General features: G+C 19.4%; 1 protein-coding gene across 1 annotated transcript in view; it reads right to left on the bottom strand.

Moving 5' to 3' along the window:
• Positions 1 to 1,326: 1,326 nt before the first annotated feature.
• The window catches only part of LOC117172706 (X-ray repair cross-complementing protein 5-like), a 68,349-nt gene continuing 43,788 nt past the window's right edge, over positions 1,327 to 25,887 (bottom strand). Inside the window, exons 9-13 of the mRNA XM_033360867.1 lie at positions 25,270 to 25,410; positions 25,068 to 25,204; positions 20,294 to 20,509; positions 10,648 to 10,828; positions 1,327 to 1,577 (exon numbers count right to left, since the gene is read on the bottom strand). Of these exons, the coding sequence (XP_033216758.1) occupies positions 1,563 to 1,577; positions 10,648 to 10,828; positions 20,294 to 20,509; positions 25,068 to 25,204; positions 25,270 to 25,410 (690 nt within the window). The 3' untranslated portion in view covers positions 1,327 to 1,562. The remainder of the gene's footprint in view (positions 1,578 to 10,647; positions 10,829 to 20,293; positions 20,510 to 25,067; positions 25,205 to 25,269; positions 25,411 to 25,887) is intronic.

Genomic DNA, 25,887 nt, shown 5'->3' with positions numbered 1-25,887 from the left:
TTAACTAAATACTTAAATTTTCTACCAAAATAGTAGAATTTTCATCCAAAAGTATTAATTTTAAAATAAAAACAATGTATTTTAACCAAAAATAGAATAGCTAAATTTACAATTCAAGAATTGATTTTCATATGAAAAAAAGAAATATTCTACGAAATAGTTGAATCAAATCAATAATATAACAAATAGAAAAGATTTATTTTATAAAAAAAGGACAAATTTACAAAAAAAAAATACATTAGTTTTCAAAATAAATTAGTTGAATATTTAATTTGAAAATATCAATATAAAAAAAATGAAAAAGCTGAGTTATTAGTAAAAATATTAATTTCCGAACCAAAAAAACAACGTTTTTTCAATTTAATGGTTAAATTTTTAACCAATAAAATGAATCTTTAACCAAAATAATTCAACTTTCAACCAAAAAGTATAATTTTTGAGTCAAAAATATTAATTTTATAGAAAAAAGTCGAATTTTCGATGTGAAAATTTTAATTTTTCTACAAAAAACTTTACTTTCAGTCAAGAAAGATAACTTTTCCACAATAAGGTACTTACTTACCTTTTTAACATTTTTTAACTCGGAACAAAATAATTTTTAAAAAAGATTCCGAATAAATTTTATTATTATTAAATTAAAATTTTTTTAAATTTAATAAAATTAAATTTTCAGCGATAGATAGTAGAATTTAAAAAATTTTTAATATTTTTTTTAAGATTTAAACTCTATAACCAAAAAATAAAATAATAAAAAATATCATTATAGTATAATAATAATAATAATATATAATAACATATAATAATAAGTATAATATAAAAACACTTAACAATAAAAATAAATAATAAATTATTAAAAAAATATGTGTTTCATAGAGTTCTACAACTCTGATTTAAACGGTTGTTCATTAAATCCAAAAATTTTGAAGTAAATAAAAAAAAAAACCCTGATTTTCTTCGGATTTTCCGAATAATTACATAAAAATTATACATTTTTCCCAGATTGGAACAAAATTTTACAGTTATTTTTGATATAAAAATAAAAATAATTGGATGCCAGGGTCTTTCAGTTTCTGAAACCCTTTTATTAAAAATAAAGTTTTTCAAGTATCCCATTTTTCCTCCACAATTAAAAATAAATAATTATAAATTTTTATAAACGCTTAAAACTTACAATAAAAAGTATTTCAAAATAAAACATTCATATTTTAAATTCAAACATTAAAAATTTTTATACTTAAAGGGTGTAAGGTTACATTACATATAAAATTACAATTTATATAATTATTTTAAAAAATTAATTTTATTCTCAATTCTTTTACAAAGTAGTCTTATTAAAGTAAAAAATTTGTACGAAAAATTACACTCCGCTATAAGTAATTAATATTTAAGGAGAAGAGCTGATTTTTTATTGATTTTTTTTTAATCAACCAGCGATTAAGTTCTACATGAAAGAATAAAAAATCAATAACAGATTTGGTTCTTTAAGTATAATAAATAACTGAAATTGTCTTATCTGCGCTTGGCACTTCCATCCAAATTTGAATCCATTTTTTTGTGATCCTTTACATCTCGTTCAACTGAAAAAAAATATATTAGTCAAAGTAGGCGCCGCGCGCCTAAAAAACCGTTTTATCAAGTCGTTCAAATTTCCCGTTCCTATATTAAATTTATAATATTTAAGATTTTAAAATATTGAAAAAATAAAATGTTTTAATATTTCAAATGTTTAGAAAGCTGAAATTTCTACAAAAATATTTTTTTAAATCAAAAAGCCGAATTTTCATCAAATAAACATTTTTTATTCGAAAAATAAATGAAAGTTTATAAAAATTGTCGAATCTTCAACCCAAAAGACGAATTTTCTCTACAAAAATCAAATGTTCATAACTAAAATATAACTTTTCTGCAAAAAATTAATTTTCCATGAAACTGATGCATTTTTACCCAACAGTCATGAAAATTTAAACCAAGAATATTATTTTTTTACTAAGAAAGGAGAAATGAAAAAAAAAATTTTTAAAGGAGTGGCCATTTTAATTGAAGAAACAAATTCCCGGTCATGGGGTCATGAAATTTAAAAAATCAAACTATATTCTAACCATTTTTTCATATAAAGTAATAAACAATAAACAACAAATTAAAGCATTCAAAGTGGAACAGTTGAATTCTAAACATTTGAAATTGAAGTTTAAAAGTTTTTCAATTCAAAAATTGTGTTTTCAAATGCTCAAAAATGTACATGTACCAACACTTTTCAATTAAATAATAGTGTAAATTAAAGAATCAAGCAATGAACTTAAGAAATTTTACAAATTATATTATTTTAAGTAATTTCAAGCAAGATACATTAAAAATTGAAAAATAATTTTTTAACTTTACATTCCTGTAATCAGAAGTTAAATTATGTTTATTTTAAATAATCTAAGCATCCTTCGAAAACTTTATAATTTTATTTCAAAATTTAAAAAAATCTAGAAGTGGTTTAAAAATTTTCCAAATTCAAAATAATTTTATAATTTTTTTCTGAACTTTCAAATATATTTAAAAATGAGTTGAATTTTTTCTATAACTTTCTGAAAATCTTGCAAATTAAAAAAACATTTAATTTGAATTTATAAATAACAATTTTTAAAAATTAAAAAAAATTTTTTTTTTTTAAATTATTTGTAAAAATATTCGAGTAATTTTAAGAGATATTTATAAATTTTATAAAGATTCGGATTAAATTTAGAAATTGAAATAATTTCAAATACTTACAGCCGAATTTAAAATAAAATGTAGATTTTTACAGATTTCAAAGAAAACATTTAGAATTTTTTTAAGATTTAAGAAAAAGACTTTCAAAAAATCAAAATTTTTCTTAGCATTCTGTACTGAATGATATAATAATTTATAAAAATCACTATTTGAAAAATTATTTAAAAAACGGTTTTCTCGGTCCAGCAACCACCATTTTTTTAGTTCAATTTTCAACTAAAGAGATGAATTTTTAACTAAAAATATAAATCTTAAAAAAAAAAGATTTCGTAACATAGCGGTTCAACCAAATTTTTCAAACAAAATAGTTGAATACTCAAGCAAAGAAGAAGAATTTTTAGCCAAAAAGTTGCATTTTTATTTTTAAAAAAATGATATTTCTACTAAAACAGATGAATTTTTAAATCAAAATGATAACATTTGAATAGTTGAATTTTTATTCAAAAAAAGATTACAGTTGATTTTCAATATCGAAATATGCCTTTTTTAACAGAAAAAAAAGTTTTAACCAAAAAATTGAATGTTCAATCCAAGAGGTATAATTTTTTTCAAGGAATGTTTTCCGAGAAAGATGAAATTTCTCTTAAAACAGATGAATTTTTAACAAAAAAAAAGAGCATTTTTGTCCAAGAAAGATAAAATTTCTCTTAAAACAGATGAATTTTTAATTTAAAAAAATTAAAATTAAAAAGAAAAAATTCAGTTCTCTTTTCAACACCAAAATATTAAATTTAAACACAATGTAATTTTTCAAGAAAACATCAGAATTTTCAACCAAAACTCTGACTTTTTAAGATAATAGTTTCATTTTCAAGCAAACATTTGCATTTTTATCATAGAAAGAAAAAATTTCTCTTAAAGCAGAGGAATTTTTATTTTTAAAAAATATAGTTGAATTTCCATCCAAAAAAGATTCCAGATGGTTTTCATTATCAAAATATGAATTTTTTAACAAAAAACAAGTTTTTACCAAAAAAATTTGAATTTTCAATAAAAGAAGAACGATTTTTTTCAACCAAAAAGGAGGAATTATGAACAAAATAGTTTAACTTTCTACCAAATAGTTGCTTTTTTATATTATCCAAAAAGATGAAATTTGTACTAAAAAAGATAGTTTTTTAATAAAAACGTTAATTTTTTTTAAAGTTCAACTTTTATCCAGAAAAGATTTCTGTTTATTTATCAACACCAGAATATAAAATTTAAATAAAAAGTAAATTTTCTACAAATGGTCCATTTTTCGATCAAAAATCCGTTTTTTTTTAAATTAAAATTTATCACTTTTTAAAAAAATTGTTTAAATTTCAACCAAACAGTTGCATTTTAATCCAAGAAAGATAACATTTTTCTTAAAGCAAATTAATTGTTATTAATTTTTTTTACATTAAATACTTACATTTTTATCCAAAAAAGATTCCAGTTGACTTTTCATGATAAAAATATTAATTTTTGAAGAAAAAATAAGTTTCTACGAAAAAAAATTGAATTTTCAATTCTAAAGAGACGAATTTTTTTCGACTTAAAAGGATCATTTTTAGCAAAATAGTTTAATTTTCTACCAAATAATTGCATTTTTCATTTTATCCAAGAAAGATCAAATTCCTCTAAAAACAAATGAATTTTTTATTAAAATTTTTTTTTTATATTTCCCTTCTATTTTCAACATAAAAATATTAGATTTAAACAAAAAGTAAATTCCCTACGAAATAGTTGAATTTTCAATAAAACATCAGAATTTTCAACTAAAAAGTAGAACTTTCTTTCCTATAAAATTTCTCTTAATACATATTAATTTTTATTAAGAAAAAGAATAAATTTTCAAACAAATAGTTTAATTTTCGTCCAAAAAATATTCCACTTGATTTTTTATTATCAAAATATGCATTTTTTAACCAAAAATAAGTTTCTACGAAAAAACTTCAATTTTCAATTAAAAAAAAACGACTTTTTTCAACCAAAAAGGATGATTTTAATCAAAATAGTTGAATTCTCGACCAAATAGTCGCATTTTTAATTTTATCCAAGAAAGATGAAATTTGTTCTAAACCAGATAAATTTTTAATAAAAACCGACAATTTTTTTTTAAGTTAAACTTTCATTCAGAAAAGATTACAGTTTATTTTTCAATACCAAAATATAAATTTAAAAAAAAAGTCAATTGTCTACGAAATAGTTAAATTTGCAATAAAACATTTTTTATTAACAAAAAAATTTCAAACAATAAGTCAAATTATCACCCAAAAAAGATTCCAGTGACTCTTCATGATCAAAATATTAATTTTTTAAGAAAAAATAAGTCTCTAACAAATAGTTTCATTTTTAATTATTCCCTAGAAATATGAAATTTGTACTAAAACAGATGAGTTTGTAATAAAAAATGACCATTTTTTTCAAGATGCACTTTCATCCAGAAAAAATTTCTGTTTATTTTTCAATAACAAAATATAAATTTTAAACAAAATAGTAGAATTTTCATTCTCTAAATTTACATTTTTTTTACAAAAAATGAGTTTCTACAAAAAAAAATAGATTTTTCAATCCAAACAGACAAGTTTTTAAATTAAAAAAGAATTAATTGCATTTTTATACAACAAAGATGACATTTGCACTAAAAAGAACATTTGCATTTTTATCCGAGAAAGATTAAATTTCTCTGAAAAAAAACGCATTTTTAATTAAAATTTTTTTTAATGTCATTTCTCTTTTGAACACCCAAATATGAAATATAAAAAAAATAAATTTTCTACGAAATAGTTAAATTTTCAATAAAACATCAGCATTGTCATTTAAAAAATATGACTTTTAAACAGAATATTTAATTTTTAACCAAAAACTTGCATTTTTATCCAAGAAAGATAAAATTTCTCTTAAAGCAGAGGAATTTTTATTTAAAAGAAAGTTGAATTTTCATCCAAAAAAGATGGATTTTTTACCAAAAATGATGAAAACAAATGAATTTTTTAACAAAAAAATGACCATTTTTTTACAGATGAACTTTCATCCAGAAAAGATTACAGTTTATTTTTCAATAACAAAAAAGATTAAATTTCTTTTTAATAATAAGAAATTTTATTTTAAAAAATTTCAAAAAAATAGTAAAATTTGCATTAAAAAAAAATTTCCAGTCAACTTTTTAATAGTAAAATATGCATTTTTTAAACCAAAAATACGTTTCTATGAAAAAATTGAATTTTCAATCCAAGACGAATTTTTTTGAACAAAAAAATATTAATTTTGAACAAAGTAGTAAAATTCTCTACCAAAAAGTTTGCATTTTTATACAAGAGAGATGAATTTGCACTAGAAGAAATGAATTTTTAATTTTAAAAAACCCATTTTTTTAAAGTTGAACCCTCACAAAAAAATGTCAGTTCATTTTTCAACGACAAAATATAATTTTTAAACAGAAAGTCAATTTTTTTTACGAGATAGTTAATTTTTGAACAAAACATTTGCATTTTTAGTCAAGAAAGATCAAATTTCTCTTAAAACAGATGCATTTTTTATTTGAAAAAATTTTTTTAACAAAATAGTTTAATTTTCAACCAAAAATTTGCATTTTTACCCACAAAATATAAAAAATTTAAAAGAAATTTTATATTTTTTATTTCATTCAAGAAAGATCAGATTTCTCTAAAAAAATTAATTTTTAATTTAAAATAAATTTTTTTTTAAATTGCAGCTCTTTTTTCAACACCAGAATATTAAATTTTTAAAAACTAAATTTTCTACGAAATAGTGAAATTTTCAATAAAAAATTTGAATTTTTAATAAAAAATAAGTTTCTACGCAAAAAATTGAATTTTCAATAAAATCAAACGAGTTTTTTGAACCAAAAAGGATGATACATTTAATGCACTGATACATTTTTAATAAAAAAACGATCATTTTTTCAAGTTCAACTTTCATCCAGAAAAGATTTCAGTTCATTTTTCAACACCAAAATATAAACTTTAAACAAAAAGTCAATTGTTTCTTCTAAACCAGATAAATAAAAAAAAACGTTAAAAAATAGTTAAATCTGTATCCAAAGATTCTAGTTCACTTCCAACTCAAAAACAAGAATTGTAAGCAATAAGTCAAAAAAGTATGATTTTTTAACAAAAGAGTTTAATTTTAAATAAAAAATTTGCATTTTTATGAAAGAAAGATAAAATTTTTCTTAAAACAGATGAATTTTTAATTTAAAAAAATTAAAAAGAAAAAATTCAGTTCTCTTTCCAACACCAAAATATTAAATTTAAATAAAAAATCAATTTTCAAGAAAATATCAGAATTATCAACCCAAAAAAGATTCCACTTGATTTTTCATTAGCAAAATATGAATTTTTTAACAAAAAATAAGTTTTTACGAAAAAAATTGAATTTTCAATTAAAAAATAAAACGATTTTTTTCTACCAAAAATATTCTACGAAATATTTAAATTTCCAATAAAACATTAGAATTTTCAACTAAAAAGGAGGACTTTCTTACAACACAGTTTAAATTTCAACCAAGCAGTTTAATTTTTATCCAAGAAAGATAAAATTTCTCTTAAAACAAATGAGCTCTAATTAAATTTTTTTTTCTTTTTTTCTTAACAAAATAGTTTAATATTCAACCAGAAATTAGCATTTTTATCCACAAAATATAAAATTTCTTTTAAAACATGAATTATATGCATTTCTTAACAAAAAAAAAGTTTCTACGAAAAAAATTGAATTTTCAATTCCAAAAAGACGAATTTATTTTAAACAAAAAGGATTAATTTTTAACAGAATAGAATAATTCTTTACCAAATAGTCATTTTTTTTCTTTCATTCAAGAAAAATGAAATTTCTACCAAAACAGATCAATTTTTAAAATAAAAAAAAATTTTTTTTTTCCAAGTTCAACTTTCACCCAGAAAATATTTTTGTTTATGTTTCAATAGCAAAATATAAATTTTGAACAAAAAGTCAAGTGTCTACGAATTGGTTAAATTTTTAATGAAACATTTGTAGTTTTATCCAAACAAGATCAAATTTCTTTTCAAACAGAAGAATTTATATTAAAAAAAAAATTTTAACAAATAGTAAAATTATCAATCAAAAAAGATTCCAGTTGATTTTTCATTATTAAAATATGAATTTCTCCACAAAAAATAAGTTTCTACGCAAAAAATTGAATTTTCAATAAAAATAAACGTTTTTTTTCAACCAAAAAGGATGCATTTTTATCCAAATAGATGAATCTTCTACCAAATAGTTGTATTTTTAATTTTATGCAAGAAACATAAAATTTGTACTAAAACAGATGAATTTTTAATTAAAAAAAATGACCATTCTTTTCAAGATAAATTTTCATCCAGAAAAAATTTTAATTTATTTTTCAATAGCAAAATATAAATTTTAAACAAAAAGTCAATTATCTACGAATTGGTTAAATTTTTAATAAAACATTTGTAGTTTTATCGAAACAAGATCAAATTTCTTTTAAAACAGAAGAATTTTTATAAGAAAAAAAATCTCAAATAAATAGTAAACTTTTCGTTTAAAAATACGTTTCTACGAAAAAAATTAAATTTTCAATCCAAAAAGACGAATTTTTTTGAAACAAACAGGATGAATTTTAAACAAAAAAGTTTAATTTTCTATCAAATAGTTGCATTTTTTATTTTATACAAGAAAGATGAAATTTCCACTAAAACAGGGAAATTTTTGATAAAAAAAAGACCATTTTTTTCAAGATGAAATTTCATCCAAAAAATATTTCAGTTCTTTTTTCAGAACAAAAAAGTCAATTTTCTACGAAATAGATACATTTTCAATAAAATCGTAGAATTTTCAATAACAAAAAATAGCTTTTTATCATAATAGTTAAATTTTTAAACATTTATTCGTGAAAAAAGTTGAATTTTTATCCAAAAAAGTTTCGAGTTGATTTTTCATTATCAAAATATGCATTTTTTAATCAAAAATACGTTTATACAGAAAAAATTGAATTTTCAATCCAAAAAGTCGAATTTTTTTAACCAAAAAAATATTTATTTTGAACAAAACCGTTAAATTCTCTACCAAAAAGTAGCATTTTTATACAAGAAAGATGAAGTTTGCACTAGAACAGACGAATTTTTAATAAAAAACGACCAATTTTTTTTTGAACAGCCAAGAAAGATAAAATTTCTCTTAAAACATATGAATTTTTAAATTTAAAAAAATCCAAAAAAGATTCCAGTTGATTTTTCAGTATGTAAATATGAATTTGTTAATAAAAAATAAGTTTCTAGGCAAAGAAATTTAATTTTTAGCCCAAAAAGACGGATTTTTTTAACCAACAAGGATGAAAACAGATGATTTTTTAATAAAAAAAACGACCATTTTTTTCAAGATGAACTTTCATCCAGAAAAGATTTCAGTTTATTTCTCAATGCCAAAAAATATAAAATTTCTTTTTAATAAGGAGAATTTTTATTTTTAAAAAATGTTAACAAATAGTTAAATTTTTATCAAAAAAAACATTCCAATCAGCTTTTCAATACCAAAATATAAATTTTAAAGAAAAAGTCAATTTTCTACGAAATAGTCAGATTTTCAATAAAACATCAGAGTTTTTAACTAAAAAAGTAGGACTTTTTTTTAATTAAACAAAAAAAAAAAATAAAAAAAGATTTCAGTTCTCTTTTCAACACCAAAATATTAAATTTTCAATAAAACATCGGAATTTTCAACGAAAAACTGATTTTTCTAACAATATAGTTTAATTTTCAACCAAAAATTTGCATTTTTATCCTCAAAATATCAAATTCCCTTCAAAGCATATGAATTTTTATTAAAAAAAGAATAAATTTTCAAAGAAATAGTTGAATTTTCATTCAAAAAAGATTCCACTTGACTTCTCATGATCAAAATATTAATTTTTTAACAAAAATAAGTTTCGACGAAGAACAGTGAATTTTTAATTCCAAAAAGACCAATTTTTTGGCCAAAAAGGATCATTTTTAGCAAAATAGTTTAATTCTCTACCAAACAGTTGCATTTTTTATTTTATCCAAGAAAGATCAAATTTCTCTTAAAACAAATGAATTTGAAAAAAAAATAAAATAAAATTTTGATCCAAAAAGGATGAATTTTAATTTTTAAAAAATGATCTCTTTTTTCAAGATGCACTTTTATCCAGAAAAAATTTCAGTTCATTTTTCAACACAAAAAAAAAATCAATTTTCTACGAAATAGATAAATTTTCAACAACAAAAAAAAACTTTTAAACATAATAGTCTAAATTTTAAACGAACAATTTTTGTTCTTATTCAAGAAAGATGAAATTTCGTCAAAGCCAGATAAATAAAAAAAAACTTTTCAAACTAAAAATCAAGAATTGTAAACAAAAAGTCAATTTTTTTCCTAAATAGCCAAATTTCAAACAAGAAAGTATGACTTTTTAACAAGATTGTTAAATTTTCAACAAAAATTTGCATTTTTGTACAAGAAAAATGAAAATTCTAATAAGACGGGTGAATTTTTAAATCAAAGCGACAAATTAAAAAAAAAAACAGTTAAATTTTTATTCAAAAAGATTTCAATTGACTTCTCAACACCAAAATAAGAATTTTAAACAAAAAGTAAATTTTCTAGGAAATATTGTAATTTTTAACAAAAAAGTTGAATTTTTTACAAGAAAGATGCAAAATTTATCCCGTAAACGATGAACTTTTAAATAAAAAAGACAAATTTTCAGAAAAAAATAGTTGAATTTGCATCCAAAAAAGATTTCAGTTGACTTATCAGCAAAAACATATAAATTTTAAACAAAAGGGGTTGTTTTCTACGAAAATAGTTGAATTTTTAACTTAAAAAGAGGAATTTTTCTTAAAAAATAATTGATTTTGCAACAAAAAGGATGTTTTTTTTTTTAAATAAATTAAAACTTACAAGATCTTCATCCATTGCCGTCGTAGCTTCACTGATTTCTTTGAAGAGATCTTCCTTCCTTTTCATCTCGTGTTCAGCTTCTTCTGCCGCTCTTATCAAATTTTCTTCGGTTTGCTGCGTTTCTTGATCAATTTCTTCGATTTTGTGTCCGATTTCGAATTTCTCTTTTGGTTTCTCCACTCTAAAATATTTTATATTTCATTTAAATATTTAAATATTTTATTTTTTATTTACTAACATTAAAAATATAAATAATTTGAAACTCTATTTTCAAACAAAAATGCTGAAATGTTAAAAGTTTTATAAATTTTTGAAACAATAATTAATAAATTTAAATTGAAAGTGTTTGAAAATAATAATTGATTGAATTTCGACTAAAATTTCGAAGATAAAAAAATTTTAAAACGTTAAGATTGAACAATATCAGGTTAAATTTTGAAAATCGCAAATAATTTAAAATGAAAATCAATTGAAAAAGTATTATTTCTAAACATAAAAACATTCAAAATTAAATAAGTTTATTCTTAATTAAATAATCTGGAAAGTTTATGATTTCAAATTTTATTTTTGAACATAGCATAATTATAAAAAGTTAAAAATAGAATATTTTCAGATTCTAATTTTTAAAAATTGGATCATTAAAAATTTTTAGATTAAAATTTCGAAATAGACGTTAAAAATCGAACATTTTCAGATTTTAAATATTGTATAATTTCAAATTCGAAAAAGTTAAAAATTGAATCATTTAAAAATTAAAAAATATGAATTTAAATAATTGAACTTTTAATTTCTAAATAAAAAGCTTGAATAAATCAAAAATTGCACTCAAATTTACAAATTTGACAATTTCATTAGAAAAGTACTAAAATTGTAGATATAATTTGTAATTAAAAGCATTCTAAAATGAAGAGTTTTATTTTGAATTAAAGAATCTCGAAATTGAATGATTAGAACTTTGAAAATTCGAAAAATATGAATTTAAATAATTAAACTCATAATTTCATAAATAAAAGTTTTTAAAATTGAATAATTGGAAATTGAAAGTATTTTAAATTTATAAATTTAAAATCAGAGGCTCTTTTATATGTGAAAAAATTCAGGCTCAAATTTGAAAAAAAGGACAATTTCAAAACGTTATAATTGAAAAATTTCCGATTAGCATTTTGAAAATTGAATCATTAAAGTTTTTTTTTAAATATGAATTTAAATAAATAAATTTAAAAAAAGCCTTTAAAATTCAACAGTTGGAAATATAAAGTATTTTTAAATCAGAGGCTCTCATATTTAAAAAATGTCAGACTCAAATTTTGAAAATTTAATCAATTTCTTTTTAAAAGTGTTAAAATTGTATATTTTATAATTTAAAGCGTTCTGAAATAAACAGTTTTATTTTGAATTAAAGAATCTCAAATTTTAATGATTTCAGAATAAAAGTTCGAAATAGGAAAATTTCCAAACCTTCAAACTGGACAATTTCAAATTAGAATTTTGAAAATTGAATCATTTAAAAGAAATTTAAATATAAATTTAAATAATTAAACCTAGAATTTTGAAATAAAAGCCTTTAAAATTCAAAAGTTGGAAATTAAAGGTATTTCAAATTTACAAATTTAAAATTAGAGGCTATCATATTAAAAAAATGCCAGGCTCAAATTTTGAAAATTGCTTTTAAAATGTATTAAAATCGTATAATTTCTGATTAAAAGCGTTCTAAAATAAACAGTTTTATTTTGAATTAAAGAAGCTTGAATAATTGAATAATTTCGGATTGAAATTGATATTATTTCTAATTATAAAAACGTTCAAAATTTAAATAATTGAATTTTTTATTTATAATTTAATATTTAATAAATCAAAAATGGTGCGCAAATAAAAAATTTAACAATTTCTTTAGAAAAAGCTATAAAATTGTATAATTTATAAGTTGAAATTTCGAAAATAGTAAAATTTCAAAATTTTAAAATTAAACAATTTCAGAACAAAATGTTGAAAATTGAATAATTTAAAATGTAAATGAATTGAAATTATTTCTAATTATAAAACGTTAAAAATTGATTAATTGAAAAAAAAATTTATAAAAATGTAAGTAATTGAAGTTTTAATTTCTAAATAAATGTCTTTAAAATTTAATAATTGGAAAATAATAAAATATTTCAAGTTTGCAAAATAAAAAACAGTCTCAATATTTAAAAAAATCCAGATTAAAATTATGAATATTTCATAAATTCATTAGAAAAGTGGAAAAATGGTATAATTTCTAATTTAAAGTGTTCTAAAATGAACACTTATAAAAATTGTATGATAAAATTGTATGATTTATAATTTAAAAACCGTTCAAAATTGAATAATTAAAAAAAAGTTAAATATGAATTTGAATAATTGAACTTATAATATCAAATAAAAGCCTTTAAAATTCAATAGTTGGAAATTGAAAGCATTTCAAATTTACGTTAAAATTGAACAATTTTCAGATAAGAATTTTGAAAATTGAATCATTAAAAAATGTTTTAAATATAAATTTAAATAATTAAACATATAATTTAATTTAAAAAAGCCATTAAAATTCAACAGTTGGAAATTTAAAGTATTTTAAAATTAGAGGCTCTCATATTTAAAAAATGTCAGATTCCAACTTTGAAAATTTGAACATTTTGTAAAAAAAGTGTTAAGAATCTTGAATAATTGATTAATTTCGAATTGAAATTTCGAAAATAGAACAATTTCAAAAAGGATAAAATCTAACAATATCAGATTAAACTTTTGAAAATTGAATAATTGAAAATTAAAAAAAGTATTTCAAGTTTCAAAACGTAAAATAAGAGACTCTCATATTAAAAAATTTTCATACTCGAATTGTGAAAATTTGACAATTTCATTAGAAAAATGTTAAAATTCTATAATTTATAATTAAAAGAGTTATAAAATAAACAGTTTTTAAAAATTAAAGAATCTTAAATAATTGAATCATTTCAAAAATAGGTCTATTCCAAAAAGTTAACATTGAAAAATTTAAGATTAAAATTTTAAAAAATGAATCATTTGAAATTAAAATGAATTAAAATTATTTCTAATTATAAAAACGTTTGAAATTGAATAATTAAAAATTTAAAAAATATGAATTGAAATATTTGAAAATTTCTAAATAAAATCAGTTAAAATTGAACAATTGAAAAAAAAAGTATTTCAAGTTTACAAATTTGAAATTAGAGGCTCTCATAATTGAAAAATTGCAGAAAGGTGTTACAATTTTATAATTTTTAATTTAAAGCATTATAAAATAAACATTTTGAATTCAAGAATTTCAAAATTGAATGATTTTAGAATAAAATTTCGAAAATAGAAAAATTTCAAAATGATAAAAATTGAACAAATTCAGATTAGAATTTTGAAAATTGAATCATCTTCAACGAAAAATTAATTAAAATTGTATTATTTATAATTATAAAAACGTTCAAAATTGAAAGATTACATATTTTCAAAATACGAATTTAAATAACTGAACTTATAATTTCTAAATGAAAGCATTTAAAATTGACTTTCAAGTTCACAAATTTAAAATCAGAAGCTTTCATAATTAAACTCAAATTTAAAAATTTGACAATTTCATTAGAAAAGTGTTAGAATTGTTTAATTTATAATTTAAAATGTAATAAAATAAATCGTTTTATTTTAAATTAAAGAATCTTGATTAATTGAATAATTTCGAAAATAGGACAATTTCAAAACATTAAAATTGAACATTTCAGATTAGAATTTTGAAAATTAAATCATTACAATTTTTTTCTAAATATAAATTAAAATAATTAAACCTATAATTTCTAAATAAAAGCTTTGAAATTTAATACTTGTAATTTAAAGGTATTTCAAATTTACAAATTTAAAATTAGAGACTCTCATATTTAAACAATGTCAGACTCAAATTTTGAAAATTTGAAATTTTTTGAAAAAAGTGCTAAGATTGTATAATTTATCATTTAAAGCATTCTAAAATGAAAATTTTTATTTTTAATTAATGAATCTTGAATAATTGATTGATTTCGGATTGAAATTTCGAAAATAGAAAAATTTCAAAAAGGATAAAATCTAACAATATCAGATTAAAATTTTGAAAATTGAATCTCTTAAAATGTAAATTAATTGAAATTGTATTATTTATAATTTAAGAAACAGTCAAAATTGGATATTTAAAAAAATTTTAAATATGAATTTAAATAATTGAAGTTTTGATTTATAAAAAAAATTCTTTAAAATTGAATAATTGAAAATTAAAAAAAGTATTTCAAGTTTCAAAACGTAAAATAAGAGACTCTCATATTAAAAAATTTTCATACAAATTCAGATTAGAATTTTGAAAATTGAATCATCTTCAACGAAAAATTAATTAAAATTGTATTATTTATAATTATAAAAAAACGTTCAAAATTGAAAGATTACATATTTTCAAAATACGAATTTAAATAACTGAACTTATAATTTCTAAATGAAAGCATTTAAAATTGACTTTCAACTTCACAAATTTAAAATCAGAAGCTTTCATAATTAAACTCAAATTTAAAAATTTGACAATTTCATTAGAAAAGTGTTAGAATTGTTTAATTTATAATTTAAAATGTAATAAAATAAATCGTTTTATTTTAAATTAAAGAATCTTGATTAATTGAATAATTTCAAAAATAGGACAATTTCAAAACATTAAAATTGAACATTTCAGATTAGAATTTTGAAAATTAAATCATTACAATTTTTTTCTAAATATAAATTTAAATAAATAAACCTATAATTTCTAAATAAAAGCCTTTGAAATTTAATACTTGTAATTTAAAGGTATTTCAAATTTACAAATTTAAAATTAGAGACTCTCATATTTAAACAATGTCAGACTCAAATTTTGAAAATTGAATCTCTTAAAATGTAAATTAATTGAAATCGAATTATTTATAATTTAAATAACATTCCAAATTGAATAATTTAAAAAATCTTAAACATGAATTTAAGTAATTCAAGTTTTAATTTCTAAATAAAAATCTTTAAAATTGCATGAATGGACATTGAAATAAGAATTTCAAGTTTACAAATTTAAAATTAGAGGCTCTCATAATTGAAAAATTGCAGATTCAAATTTTGAAAATTTGACAGTTTTATTAGAAAAGTGTTAAAATTGCATCAATTATAATTCAAAGCGTTATAAAATAAACAGTTTTATTTTGTATTAAAGAATCTCGAAATTGAATGAATTCAGATTAAAATTTCAAAAAAGGAAAATTTCCAAACGTTAAAATTGAACAATATCAGATTGAAAATTTGAAAATTGAATCATTTAAAATTCTAATTAATTGAAATTTTTTAAATAAAGAAAACGTTCAAAATTAATTAAAAAATATTAAAATAAAAATGTATATAATTGAACTTTTCATTTCTAAATAAAAGCGTTTGAAATTGAATAATTGAAAATTGAAAGTATTTTAAGTTTACAAATTTAAAATCAGAGACTCTCATAATTGAAAAATTACCGACTCAAATTTGGAAAATTTTGTATTAAAGAATCTCGAAATTAAATGATTTCAGATTAAAATTTTGAAAATAAAAAATTGAACAGTTTCATATTAGAATTTTGAAAATGGAATCATTTAAAATGAAAGTGAATTGAAATAATTTCTAATTATAAAAACTTTAAAATTTGAATAATTTAAAATTTTATAAATATGAATTTAAATAAATAAAGTTTTAATTTCTAAATAAAAGTCTTTAAAATTGAATAATTCGAAATTGTGAAACAAATTTAAAATCAGAGGCACTCATATTTAAAAAATGTAAGACTCAAATTTTGAAAATTTTGAAATTTCTTTAAAATTGTATAATTTCTAATTTAAAGCGTTTTAAAATGAACAGTTTTATTTTGAATTAAAGAATCTCGAAATTGAATGAATTCAGAATAAAATTTCGAAAAAGGAAAATTTCTAAACGTTAAAATTGAACTATATCAGATTAAAATTTTGAAAATTGAATCTCTTAAAATGCAAAGTAATTCAAATTGTATTATTTTTGATTTAAAAAACATTCAAAACTGACATTTAACCAAATTTTGAATATAAACTTAAGTAATTGAAGTTTTAATTTCTAAATAAAAGTCTTTAAACTTGAATATTTGGATATTGAAAAAAGTATTTTAAGTTTACAAATTAAAAATTAGAGGCTCTCATATTTAAAAAATGTGAGACTCAAATTTTGAAAATTGGACAATTTCATTAGAAAAGTGTTAAAATTGTATAATTTTTAATTTTTAACGTTCAAAATTGATTGATTACAAAATTTTTAAATATGAATTTAAATAATAGAAGTTTTAATTTCTAAATAAAAGTCTTTAAAATTGAATAAATGGATATTAAGAAAAGTATTTCAAGTTTACAAATTTAAAATTAGAGGCTCTCATAATTGAAAAATTGCAGATTCAAACTTTGAAAATTGGACAATTTCATTTTAAAAAGTGTTAAAATTGTATAATTTATAATTTAAAGCATTAGAAAATAAGCATTTTGAATTCAAGAATCTCGAAATTGAATGATTTCAGAATAAAATTTCGAAAATAGGTAAATTTCAAAATGATAAAAATTGAACAATTTCAGATTAGAATATTGAAAATTGAATCATCTTAAATGCAAAATTAATTTAAATCGTATCATTTATAATTATAAAAACGTTCAAAATTGTAATATTACAAATTTTTAAAATACGAATTTAAATAATTGAACTTATCATTTCTAAAGTTCATTAGAATATTTTTAAAATTGTATACTCTCTAATTCAAAGCGTTCTAAAATGAACAGTTTTATTTTGAATAAAATAATCTCGAAATTAAATGATTTCAAATTGAAATTTCGAAAATAGAACAATATCAAAACATCCAAAATTAAATATTTTCAGACTAGAATCTTCAAAATAGTATCAAATAAAAAGATAAAAAATGTTCATATAATTCCGAAAATTGGATCACTTAAAATTCATTAATTTAAATTTTAGATAAAATAAATGTTAAGCTGGATGTTATGATCGAAAATGAGTTTTAAAAAAATCATTTCTAATCTCGAAATTAAATAATTACCAGAATAAGAATTTTGAAAATTGAATCATTTAAAATTCCAATGAATTGAAATTATGCATAATTATAAAAACGTTGAAAAATAAATAATAAAAAATGTTTAAACTATGAATTTAATAATTAAACTTTTAATTTCTAAATAAAAGCGTTTAAAATTGAATAATTGAAAATTAAAAAAAGAAGTATTTCAAGTTTACAAATTTAAAATCAGAAGCTTTCATAATTGAACTCAAATTTTTAAAATTTGACAATTTTATAAGAAAAGTAATAAAATTTTATAATTTCTAATTTAAAATGTTCTCAAATATACAGTTTTATTTTGAATTAAAGAATCTCGAAATTGAATGATTTCAGAATAATATTTCGAAAAAAGTACAATTTCAAAATCTTCAAAATTGAATATTTTCATATAATTCAGAAAATTAGATTATTTAAAATTCATAGCTTTAAATTAAAAATAAAATAAATATTAGGTTGGATAATTTCTTTGGAAAAATTTGATTGGTAAATTATGAATCTTCAAATTAAAATATTTCAGATTAAAGTTTCACGGTGAAACACAACAAATTAAATATTTCCGGATCATAATTTAAAAGTGAAAATAATTAAAATGGTATTATTTCTAAGTTCAATAATAATAAAAAAAGTTGAAAATTGAATAAGTTTATTTTTAATTTAAGAATCTCGAAATTGAATGATTGGAAATTTTATTTTCGAAAATAGCAAAACTATAAAACGTTAAAAATATAATATTTTCAGATTATAATTTTTTAAATTCAGTTCTAATTCAAAAAGTTAAAAATAAAACAATTTTATTTTTAAATGATGAATCTCAAAATTGAAATATTTCAGATTAAAATTTCGTAAAATAAGTTCATTACAAAACATTAAAAATGGAATATTTTCGGATCATTATTGAAGTGGTATTATTTATAATTAAAAGCGTTCCAAATTAAATAATTATGAATGGTTTATTTTTTTATTTAAATAAATTTGAATTCAAAGAATTTTAATTTCCTGATACATTAAAAAAATTACAATTTAGAAATAAAGTCGTTAAAAATGAAATAATTTTAAACTGAAAGTCTTAAATTGAAAAATGTCAGACTAAAATTTTTAAAAAATCAGGAAATTTTATTAGAAAAAAACTGAAATTATATACTTCCTATTAATTCTAAGCATCAAAAGTTGAATAAATAAAAAAATTTACTTTTAAATTTAAATAAATTTCAATTTGAAACGATTAAAATTATACAATTTGAAAAAGAAAACTAATTTAAATGTTTCAAAGTTAAGAGAATTACAATGATAGAATTTTAAATTCTTATTCCATTCAAAAAATTAAAATTAATCACATAATTTTTCCTATGATCAAAGAATTCACTGTCATTTTTAAAATTCAAAATTGAAATTTTTTTAAAATGAACCTTTCAAATTGAACTATTCTAATAAATACGTCCCAAATTAAAGAATTTTTAATGAGAAACTTTGAAAATGAAAAAATTTCTAATACGAAACGTTGAAAATCAAACAAATCCGAACTTTATTTAAAACTGAAACAAATTTTAATAACCAAAAATTGTGATATTGAAATTTTTTTATATTCAAACCCTTCGAATTTTTAAAAATATAAACATTTTAAAAATCCATTATTAAACAAATTTTTCAATATCGGGAGTTCAAAAAATGTTTAAAACAATAAATTATCATTTATAATTAAAATCGTTAGAAATTGAATAATTTTAAATTAAAAATGTTTGAATATTTTATTATCATAAATTTAATTTAAACATAATAAATTTATTCTAAAATTTTAAATGATTCATTTTTTTTAAACCTTAAAAAATCTGATGATTTGAAAATAATAAATTGAAGATTAATAATTAAAATAAATAAATAAACAAGATCGTTATGAGTAATTTTTTTGAAATTGCAAAATTTTATGCTCTTTAATTTCAAATGGTTCTTTCTTAAGTTGAATTTAAAACGTTCAATTTTTTAAAACATTTTACAGCAAAAATAAATTAATGTCAATTGATATTCTACGATTTCGAAGAATTAAAAAAACTAGATAATTTTGTGCACCTTAAATAAAAATCAAACAATAAAAAATATTTTAATCCAAAATTATTAAATTTAAAACTGACTATCGAGGATTTCAATATGAATCTTTGAAAGATTTATCATTGAAATTTTTATTTACTTTTATAATAAATAAAAATATAAAATAAAAATAAAAAATGATTTATTTAATTCTAAATACAATGATAATGATATAATTTATAATTGGAAACTTTTAACACAAATGAATTCAAACTCGAAGCGTTAAAAATTTCAAAATTCGTTTCAAAATTTAAGTGTTTTTAATATTTTAAATTTAGTACCATCGTGTTTTTAATCATTTTTGTTTAAAGATCTAAATCAATAAAATTAAAAGAGGAAGATTATTATATCAAATTTTGCATGAAAAAAATTATTTTGAGAATGGAGTTGAGAAATGTATAAAAAAAATTAAAACTAAAAGCAGTAAAAATTATAAAAGATAATTACTTCGGTTCGACCCATGTTTTGAGTCTTTCGACAACAGGTTTGCACTTTTGAATCAACGATTCTGGCGAGGAAATTAAATTCAAAAGAGCTTTGTCCATGGGAGGTAAAGGCACCCGATTTAAGGCCCGATGAGATAAATTATCCCACTTGTATTGTTTGCAGGGATCGCAAAAACTTCCTGGATTAAATAGCTCAACTTCTCCATCTTCATTTGGCCTGTATTAAAAAAAAATATTATATTTAACTACAAAATTCTGAAAAATTTAAAAAAAAACAAATCCAACGTTCAAATTTGAACAAAAAATACTCTTACATGTCTGCAAAATAAAAAAATTAAAAAATTTTAACATTTTAAATTCAACTTAAGAAAGAACCATTTGCAATTAAAAAGCATAAAATTGTGCAATTTCAAAAAAATTACTAATAGCATTGTTGTTTATTTATTTATTTTAATTATTAATTTTCAATTTATTATTTTTAAATCATCAGATTTTTTTAAGGTTTAAAAAAATGGTACATTTAAAATTTTAGAATATTTTCATTATGTTTAAATTGAATATTAGATAATAAAATATTCAAACACTTTGAATTTAAAATTATTCAATTTCTAACGATTTTAATTATAAATTATAATTTATTGTTTTAAACAGTTTTTGAAACCCCAATGTTGAAAAATTTGTTTAATAGTGGATTTTTAAATTGTTTATATTTTTAAAAATTTGAAGGGTTTGAGTATAAAAAAATTTCAATATCACAATTTTTAGTTATTAAAATTTGCTTCAGTTTTAAATAAAGTTAGGATTTGCTCAATTTTCAACGTTTCGTATTAGAAATTTTTTCATTTTTAAACTTTCTCATTCAATAAGAAATGATGCAGTTAAATTTTCAATTAAAGAGATGAATTTTCAACTTAAATTAATCTTCAACTGGAATAATTAAAATTTTTTCTAAAATATATATTTTCCAGAAAAAACAAAACAATTTTCAACAGAATAGTTACATTTTTAACCAAAAAATAAATTTTTAGCAAATTAAATGCATTTTAAAATAAAAAGAGAAATCTGCCAATCGAATGATTATTTTTTCAACAAAAGAGGAGAATTTGCATCTCAATGATAAATCTTTAACTAGAATACTTAAATTTTTAATTAGAAAATTAATTTTCATTGAAAAAAACGAATTTTTAATATCATATATAAAAATTTTTAACCAAAAAAATAAATTGGTAACAAAGCTGTTCAACTTGCAACGAAGTATTTAAAATTCTAACAAGAAAAAATTGTTTTTTAACAAGAAATATTAATTTGCTATAAAAAAGACGAATTTTTAAGAAGATATATGATTTTTCAATAAATAATTAATTCTTAAACAAATACTTGAATTTTCTACAAAGTAGATTAATTTTTCATCAAATAGTTGAAATTTCATCTAAGAGGATTAATTTTATATCGAAAAAGGCAAATTTCTAACAAAATACAAGAATTTTCGACGAAGTAGTTAAACTTTTAGCTGAAGTGATGAATTTTCAAATAAAAATTTTTTTGAATAAAATTTGTAACTAAAGAGAGGAATTTTCATCTAAAATGATAAATCTTTAACAGGAATTAGTTAAAATTTTAGTTAAAAAATGAATTTTCCACAAGAAAACGAATTTTTAAAAACATAGGTAAATTTTTAATCAAATAATAAATGTTTATCAAAAAAAGAATTCATTTTTTAAAAAAATCTTAATTATCGTTGAAAAAAGGAATTTTCAACAAGATATATAAATTAAAAAAAAAAATTTCAGTATAATAGGTAAAAATTTTTAAACAAAAAATGAATTTTGATACAAGAAAATTAATTTTATATGAAAAAAAGAACTTTCAACAAGGTACATGAATTTTCAACAACAACAAAATTAATTAAAAAAAAAAACAACAAATTTTCAACGAAGTAGTTAAACTTTCAACTAAAGAGACGAAATTTCATCTAAAATTATAAACCCTTAACAGGAATTAATTAAAAAATTAATTTTTAACAAAAAAAGGAATTTTCAAAATAATAGGTAAATTTTAAATAAAACAATAAACTTTTAATAAAGTAGTTCAACTTTCAACTAAGTATTCAAATGTCTAACAAAAAAAGAATTAATTTTTAACAAAAATTTTAATTTTCGTTAAAAGGACAAATTTTGAACTAGATATATAAATTAAAAAAAAATTAATAAATGAAAAATTGCCAACCAAATATTTTAATTTTCTACCAAATTGGCTGGATGTTTGAACCAAAAAGATAAATTTTTAACGAAATAGTTAAATTTTCAACCGAAAAATGAGTCACCGATTTGTTGAGTTAGTTAAATTTTCAGTAAAAAATAAGTTTTCAACTAAAAACGAACAACGAATTTTCAATATAATTGGTAAGTCTTTAACCAAAAAATAAATTTTGATACAAGAATAATAATTTGATATGAAAAAAAAAACATTCAACAATATACATAAACATAAAAAAAAATTCATTTAAAAATGAAAGAAAATTCAACGAAGTAGTTGAATTTTCAACCACAGAGAGGAATTTGCATCTAAATGATAAATCCTTAACTGGAATACTTAAATATTTAATTAAAAAATTAACTTTCAATGAAAAAAAAAACGAATGTTTAATATCATATATAAATTTTTAACCAAAAAATAAAATGGTAACAACGCAGTTTGACTTTCAACGAAATATTTAAAATTCTGACAACAAACAAATTGTTTTTTAACAAGAAATATTAATTTTCGATAAAAAAGACGAATTTTGAACAACAAAATTAATTGTCAAACAAATACTTGAATTTTTAACCGAAAAATCACTTTAATCAAATTGTTGAATTTTCTACAAAGGAGATTAATTTTTAACCAAATAATTGAATTTTTATCTAAGAGGATTAATTTTATATCGAAAAAGGCGAATTTTTAACAAAATACAAGAATTTTTGACGAAGTATTTGTTTTAAATAAAATTTTTTAACCAAACAGAGGAATTTTTATCTAAAATTATAAATCTTTAACAGGAATAGTTAAAATTTTAGTTAAAAAATTAATTTTCAACAAAAAAAGAATTCATTTTTAACTAACAATATTAATTTTCGATGAGAAGACAAATTTAACTTAAATTGCAGATAGAGAGAGGAAATAAATAAAATATAATAATATAATAATAATAAAAGATATTAATAAAAAAATATAATAATAAAATAGAGAAGAATTTTCATCTAAATAATAAATCTTTAACAGGAATACTTAAATGTTTAATTAAAAAATTAACTTTCAATGAAAAAAAACGAATGCTTAATATCATGTTTAAATTTTTAATCCAAAAATAAATTGGTAACAACGCGCAGTTCAACTTTCAACGAAGTATTTAAAATTCTAATAACAAAAATTGATTCTTAACAAGAAATATTAATTTTCGATAAAAAAAGACGAATTTTCAACAAAAAAATCAATTGTCAAACAAATACTTGAATTTTTTATCAAAATAGTTGAATTTTTAACGCAAAAAGATCAATTTTCAACATAATAGTTGAATTTTCAACCAAAAAATCACTTTCGCCAAATTGTTGCGTTTTCTACACAGCAGATTAAATTTGAACCAAATAATAGAATTTTTATCTAATCTTTAACAGGAATATTAAAAATTTTAGTTAAAAAATTAATTTTCTACAACAAAACGAATTTTTAAAAACATACGTAAATTTTTAATAAAAAAATAAATGTTAAAAAAAGTAGTTCAACTACCAACGAAATATTTAAATTTATAATAAAAAAAAAATTCATTTTTCAAGAACAATGTTAATTTTCGACAAAAAGACGAAAATTTAAAAGATATATAAATTTTCAAAAAAAAAAAAATAATAAATGAAAAATAGTCAACCAAATTCTTAAATTTTCTACCAAAAAAGAACAAAGAATTTTCAATATAATAGGTAAATTTTTAGCCAAAAAATGAATTTTTAAACAAGAATATTAATTTTATATGAAAAAAACAAACTTACAAGATACATGAATTAAAAAAAAATAATAATAATAAACCAGCAAATTTTCAACGAAGTAGTTAAAATTTTAGCTGAAGATATAAATTTTCAAATAAGACGATGAATATTCCATTGGAATGGTTAAATTTTTAACTAAACAGAGAAATTTTCAAATAACGAATTTTCAACAATATAGTTTAATTTTCAACCAAAAAAGTGAATATTTTTTTCAACTAAAATGATAAATTTTTAATCAAAAACAGCTAAACTCAACCAAAAAAGACGACATTTCAACATGAGTTAAATCTTCAACTAAGAAAGATTTTCCAGTCTCGCGAGAAAAAATTGCAAACAATATGTTAAATTTTCAAGCAACAAGATTAATTTTCGACAAAGAATATTCATTTTCTACAAAAAGAGACGAATTTTCTACAAATAACCTAAATTTTCAAAAAAAAAAACGTTCAATTTATAAATAAAAAATTTTAATTTTCAACCAAACAATTTTATTTTCATTAAAAAATAAAATAAAATTGAAAAAAAAAAATAAAATAGTTATATTTTCCGTTAAAAATCGAATTCTCAAACTGAAAAAATTGTATTTTCAGAAATTTGAAACAGATTTTTGAATTTTTAACAAAAAAATTAATTTTCAACCAAAAATACAATAGTTAAAATTTCCTCTTAAGAAATTATTTTAAAACGAAAATAAAAACCGAATTTTCAAAAAAATAATTATTTACTCTAATAAATTATATTAATAAAAGAACTTACGGCAGAGTAAAAGCATCAATGTAATCTTCAATGTCCTGTTTTTGCTCCTCACTTAAATTTTTCGCCAGAGTTTTCACAGGTTTCGATTTCAAAACTCGTCTCTCCTCCGCAAAAGGAATAGAAACATGAACGAGACACTAAAAATAAAATTCCTTTGACAATCGATTGCATGAATAAGAATTTTTTTTACAATAATAATTACCGCAGGTTCGCCTGGCTGCATTCTGGGAAACAAAACTCCCATTTTCGGAATACTGTTTGCACAATAAACTTTTCTCACAATTGCAACGAGACCCAAATCTCTCATCGCAGTGAGTAAAGAATAAAATTGCCTCTCACTACCCTGAAAGTTTCAATCTTGTTGTTAGAAAAATAAAATTCCTGAAAAATTTATAATATTACCAGAATGGAAAATTCCTGAATAATAAAATTCCCAAAAGAAAATTGCCGAATCATAAAATATCCAAACTAGAAAATTCTAGAAATATAAAATTTCTTAATTGGAAAATTTATAAAAAATTATTTCCGAAAAGTGTATAAAATTACCAAAATGGAAAATTCCTTAATAATAAATATCGGCAGAAAAGCGACAAATTATAAAACATCCGAACCATAAAATTCCCAAATAATGAAATTCCTCAATAGTTTCTAATATTATGAAGATATAAAATTCTTAAATAAAATAATTTCCAACAGAAAATTGCCGAATTATAAAATGTCCAAACTAGAAACTTCCAGAATTATAAAATTCCCGGAATGGAAAATTCCCGAATAGTTTATAATATTACCAAAATGTAAAATTCCTGAATAATAAAATTTC

This window comes from Belonocnema kinseyi, chromosome 5 (genome assembly GCF_010883055.1).
Source record: "Belonocnema kinseyi isolate 2016_QV_RU_SX_M_011 chromosome 5, B_treatae_v1, whole genome shotgun sequence".
Lineage (NCBI taxonomy): Eukaryota > Metazoa > Arthropoda > Insecta > Hymenoptera > Cynipidae > Belonocnema > Belonocnema kinseyi.
Note: the sequence above shows the minus strand (reverse complement) of the source record. Positions and strands in the feature narration are given on the sequence as shown.